General features: G+C 40.3%; 1 protein-coding gene across 1 annotated transcript in view; it reads left to right on the top strand.

Moving 5' to 3' along the window:
- Window positions 1–3,887, top strand: part of LOC118830012 (olfactory receptor 6J1-like) — a 76,576-nt gene extending 72,689 nt beyond the window's left edge. The window contains exon 2 of the mRNA XM_036736880.1: window positions 2,877–3,887. Coding sequence (XP_036592775.1) covers window positions 2,877–3,887 — 1,011 coding nt within the window. The remainder of the gene's footprint in view (window positions 1–2,876) is intronic.
- The last annotated feature ends 2,113 nt before the right edge of the window (window positions 3,888–6,000 follow it).

Consider the following 6,000-nt stretch of genomic DNA (forward strand, 5'->3'; position numbering starts at 1 on the left):
ATTACGACTTTCTGTCTCCATCGCATAGTCTAGAGATGAGTAGGCAACAGGAGTAGTTGAATTGGAAGAAGACTTGCAAGCTATTCTTGGGTTGTCAGACATTTCTAGGTATCTGGACTTATAATCAACCCCTTCTTGGCCTCTCTCCCCACCCCCACCCTCCAATTCTCTTCCCCCCCCTCTCCATTAGCTAAGGTCAGGAAAACCCAACAGACCTTGGTATAACTCACTGAACTGAAACTCACACATGAGTTCCCCTTCATTCAAATTCCTTAAGCAAAGACTTGGATGACTGTTGAGTGTTTTTGTAAAGAAGATTCTTGTAGGTATGCAATGGACAAGATGACTTTTGAGGTCCCTTCTAACTCAGAGATTCAACAGTTGTGATTTTATATGACAGACATCAAACTCTTGAGGTATGTACCAATCAAAAAGCAAAGGTCCTTCTAATGTGTAGACAACAGTGCTCACATGTTTTTAAGGGAAGAATTCATAGTAAGAGCCAAACAATGAAGTTTCATAGAATGAATCCAATGGCAGGAATTGAGCTAGGAAGAGAAAGTTTATATTTGTAAAACATCACCCCTATAAATGTGTAGATCACTCTTTTTGAGGAGATGAGGTTTAAAATGATTTCTGTAAAAGATAGTCATGATGGCAAATTTCTACAGAATTTCTTCAGTTTTTAGCAAGTAACGAGGTGTAAAGAGTTTTGGAGGGTGATCCAAGGGGGTAATTGGTCTTTAGCCCCATGGGTCACACTGTTCGCAGTTTTCCGGAGGTGGGAATGTAAAAGTCCCATCAGAGTGAAGTATCATTTAAAACCTTGACTATGTTTTTAGCTTGTATAATCCCAGAGTGGTGAGTTCTCTGAATTTACTATCATAAAATAGTAATTCTCTTTTTTTTAAAAAAAAATTTACAGCTATTTCTTTGAAGCATTAAACACTGTGCCTAAATTCTAACATTCCAGGATTTGGTAAATAAATTCATCTTTACTCTGTTGATGTGATTCATCACTTAGAAACTGATTTCATTCTGTCTTTTTCTTTTAAGTCCTGCAACAAATAGCCCCATGAAAAGGTTCCTTAATCCCACTGGTCAGTTTCCCATTTACCTAAACCAGGTTCAATCTTCTCATGTTCTTGGCACCATCACGTTCCCCTTTAACTCTCCTGTAGTATTCCACCCCCCCGCCCCACACTGCCCATACAGTATCTTCTGTGCTATATAACACGGGTACAGTGTTGAGAAGACAAAAGCTACATGGCTACAGTGGTGGAAGATCTCAAGGTAGAATATCTATATAAAAGTAATTATAAGTACAACCATGCTACTCATAAGTTAATAGAAAAATTATACTCTTGACAATCTTTCCTGTTTTTCCTAGTTCACTCTTACTTTTATACTCAGTCCAAACTAGAACTCTTCTTCATACAAAGCAAGCCAAGTTCTTTTTCTATTGGTTCTCAGCCCTTGTTTCCTTGTTTCTTGGTTAAGCCTGCTGTGAAATCCCAAACTGTTTTTTTTTTCCTTTCTCTAATAGACCATCCCTGGTCCAGGCTTTCTTAGCATGCAACTCAGGGCAAATGTTCAAGAAAGGTGTCTTTACTCACCTTTAATCCTTTTTTGTCTTCCTATTCTTCCTTGATCTAAAAGCTTCTTTTTTGCTCTTTTCCCCCTCTCCTCCCTCCATCCATATTTGAAAACCTAGTTGTGCACATTTTAATTACTCTGTTCCCCGATAGGCAAGGGTCACCTTATAATATCAGGGAAGGGTTTGCTCTGCTTTTGGCAATCTATCATCTTTTGTTCCTTGTGGACGTTGAGTGTCCACATGGAATACTCTTCAGTTGCAGGGAAATGTAATGCCAAATATTTCACTTTTCGTGCTACTGTATCCCAGGCAGTGAGTTAGGAAGACCAATGGTTTTGGTACAGAAAGTGCCATTTGACAAACTCAACTCCAGGCAGAGGTTTTCTAAGATGCTGGTGAGAATATGAGACCATGAATCATTAAGCAACATATGGAGCCCACACGATAGGAAGAGTAGATACCAATGATAAAGCCATCTCAGAGAAAAGAGGGGAAATGTTTAACTTGCTTAAGCAGTTTAGTTTTAGCAGCTGGCTTGATCTTTTTCTGCATTTTATCCATAAGGTCTAGGTTTTTGGATATAATCCAAATAATATAAGAGCTGAAAAATGACAGAGATCCAAATGTCCCTACAAGAGATGAAGGAGTTACCTAAGACAGGAAATTATCTCCTTTCCTCTAAGTTTTTAGTATTCAATTTTTAGGCTTAAAATGGTAGTTAGGCATGCTCATTGTTTAAGCCTTGTCTTGTAATTTCATCAAAATAAAAAATTTCATAGGTGAATATTGAACTTCAGAGCTAGTCAAACACCGTTTTTTGAGGCAAATGAGGCCCAAAGAGGTGAGGTGACTTATTCAAGATCACACAACTAATTAGTGGTGGATGTGGAATTTAAACCTAGGTCACCTAAGACCCATCCCAATGTTCTTTCCATTGCAATAATGATTCCTTTATCATATTCAGATTTCTTAATTGCGAAGTAGGAGATACTAGAAGATTTTTTTTAATAGATGCCTGAGGATATTTGCCAAAAATTGTTAAAGAAGATTCATAGCTTTTATTTTCAACATTTTTCTTCTTGCCTGGTCACACACCATGATCATACCTCTTAGACCCTAAAAAATTCTAGCATTATTTATTAACTTACTGGTACGTCTTAGAGTTGTGATACTAAAAGTATTAACCTCTTCCCATAAATTTCCTTTCTTTTCCTAGTTACCTAGTGAACTTCATCCATTCAGATCCATCCCATAGAATTCTTTCCTATTGTCTCTTCAGGGGAAGAGATCCAGGTTGACTTTGCCCATGAAGAATCAGACCACCACAGTGACAGAGTTCATTCTGCTCGGTTTTCCCATCAGCAGAGAGGTAGAGCTACTATTCTTTATGCTCCTTCTGCCCACATACCTCCTGACACTCCTGGGGAACATCCTTATCATCTGTATTGTTGGATCCTACTCACGTCTCTACACACCCATGTACTTCTTCCTCTGCAATCTCTCCCTCTTAGATATCCTCTTCACTTCTGTCATTTCCCCAAGGGTTCTGGCCAATTTGGCCATTGGGGATAAGACCATCTCCTTTGCTGGATGTATCACCCAGTGCTATTTCTACTTCTTCCTGGGGACAGTGGAATTTCTTCTATTGACATGCATGTCCTATGATCGGTACGCTGCCATTTGTAACCCACTGAGGTATAACACAATTATGAGTTCATCTGTGTGCATCGGGCTGGTGCTTTTCTCATGGGTGGGTGGTTTCTTGTCTGTTCTTTTTCCCACCATACTCATCTCTAGGTTACCCTTCTGTGGTTCCAATATAATAAACCACTTTTTCTGTGACAGTGGGCCTCTGTTGGCCCTGGCCTGTACGGACACGACATCCATTGAGCTGATGGATTTTCTACTGTCATCCACTGTCATCCTCATCTCCTTAATTCTCATTGGATACTCCTATACCTACATCATTATGACCATCTTACAAATCCCATCAGCCAGTGGGAGGAAGAAGGCCTTTAACACCTGTGCTTCTCACTTGGCTGTCGTTGGAATTGCTGGTGGGATCACAGTCTTTATCTATGTGACTCCATCCCAGAAAGAAACCCTGGAGATCAACAAAATACCCTCAGTATTGAGCAGTGTGGTGGCACCTTTCCTCAACCCCTTCATCTACACTCTGCGCAATGACACTGTGCTAGGAATCCTCAGGGAAGTTTGGGTTGGTATCCAAGCTTCATCAGTCAAGAGGAGGAGGCTACTCCTAAGAATGCTGTCCCACAAAGGTCACTGACAAAGAGAGTTGTGGCCTCTTTAATAAAGATAATTTTCTAATCCAATGAAAATGAATGTAAGGCACCTAGAGGTCCAGGACTGGAGATACTCTGCTTTTGGCAAGAGCAGGTGCTAAGTTTGAACCACTGAATGGCCCTTGTGGAGGCATTTGGAGGGTTATGTGATCTGTGTCACACTCTGATCTGCTCCTCTCTCAGAGGCTATGCTTAAGCTGGCTCTCCAGTTAGGGAACAACATTTTTAAAAAAAATGTAACATCTTTCTTATTGAACAAAATTAATTTTTTTTAACATTTTAAAGGTGCTTTTAAAAATGCCAGCCATAGGACTTGTGGATCTAGAACTGGAAGGGACTCTGGTTCTAAACCAACCCCTTTCCTCTTTTAAGTTGAGGAAACTGAGGCCCATAAAGTTTAAGCGACTTGACAAAGGTCATACAGGGAGTTAAGTGTCAGATGGGATTTGAATCCAGATTTTCTTTCTTCAGAGCTAGTCCTCTTTTTGCTGTTAACATAATCCCCCATTCACTTCCCAATAACTCTTCTGCTCCACTGAGCCCTTTATAACAAAGAAAAACAAGCAAAAACCAGACATGTAGACCTTATTTGCAGGGAGCAGGTTTGTTTCTTGAGCTTACCATACACCTGACAGAGCTGATAGCTTTGTCTAATGTGGCACAGTAGAACTGTGGTCTCCATGTCAGAAGTCCTGGGAATAAGTTCAGGCCCTAAAACTTACCAACTTCTCTTTGAGCCTTAGCTTTCTCATCTCTTAAATGGGATGATGACACATTAACTATCCCATTGGGTTGTTTTGGGGGCAGCACTTTCTGAGACATAAAACATCTTGTCAATCAGCAAGCATTTAACTGTGTTAGATACTAGGGATACGAATAAAATGAATGGGAAAAAATTCCTACTGACAAGGCACTTACAAGTCTCCTCAATATGAGCTATTATACCACTAGCTGTTATTAGAACCCACCAGTTCAACCCATGCATGGTACATTGTTTTCCCTTAATACATTTTTGTATTGGTAAGCATACATTAAAAAAAATCATTTCATAGTCTTTTCTCATATTCCCCTAAGTAAATTGCAAGCTTCTTAAGAACTGGGAACATGCTTTAGAGTTGATCTACTCTGTTCCATACTATGGAATTCTCTTCTGTTATTTCTGCAAGGGGAGAGATTCTGGATCTCCAGATACAGAGTTGTTCACTACAAAATGTACCCCCTGAGCTTCCCACAAATACTTAATAACTAACCCCCCACCCCGCCCCAGATGTTTCCATGCCCACATGTACTGTTAAATTCCCACATTTCCCAGGGAGATGTGGCTGGAACAATCTGCTTGCCTGGCAGAACTCCCAGCCTTGGCCAAGCTCAATCTTACTGTTTCTTGGCTCTGACTGTTTAGCATTGGACGCCACTATTCTACATTCCTCCTCTGTCTCTTTTTCTCTATCTCTCTGTCTGTCTCTGTCTCTCTGTCTGTCTGTCTCTCTCTGTCTGTCTGTCTCTCTCTCCTCTCTCCTATTCTACCCTGTCCAAAAAGCACTCTTCTTGGACGAATCACAGAATCTAAGAGAAAACAAGAGTAAAGTAAAAGTTGAATATTCAACCTTTTCACTTTTACTGTTAGATCGTCTCATAGACCCTAAGCATGGTCCTATCCCTCCTTTGATTTTCCTTTTATCTCCAACATAGGTTTGTTTGTCTTTGCCTTTACCATTCATCACCAGCATCAGTTCATTCTGGGATTTAGGGTTCCTGATATTCTCACAGGACTGTGCTACTTATTCTTCCACCTTCCATCCTGTTTTTTTTTTTGTATGTCTCCTACCAGATATCCATCTTGTCCAAAAACTGTTGGAAGCAATTTGCCCACTTTACAGAATATCTGCTTTAGCACAGCACTATCCTGCCATATCCTTGCTCTCTGATACGTTCAGTTATGGACTGCACTTTTGTCTGTTCCCTCACTCCACGACTCTCCATGGTTTTTTTGTTCTGTACTCTTGAATCATGCCCTTGGTAACTCCTCTTTGCATTATGGCTCTCCAGTATATGTCTGACTGCTTAGCCTGGACACAGGATGCCCTTAGCCTGGAT

This window comes from Trichosurus vulpecula, chromosome 8 (genome assembly GCF_011100635.1).
Source record: "Trichosurus vulpecula isolate mTriVul1 chromosome 8, mTriVul1.pri, whole genome shotgun sequence".
NCBI lineage: Eukaryota > Metazoa > Chordata > Mammalia > Diprotodontia > Phalangeridae > Trichosurus > Trichosurus vulpecula.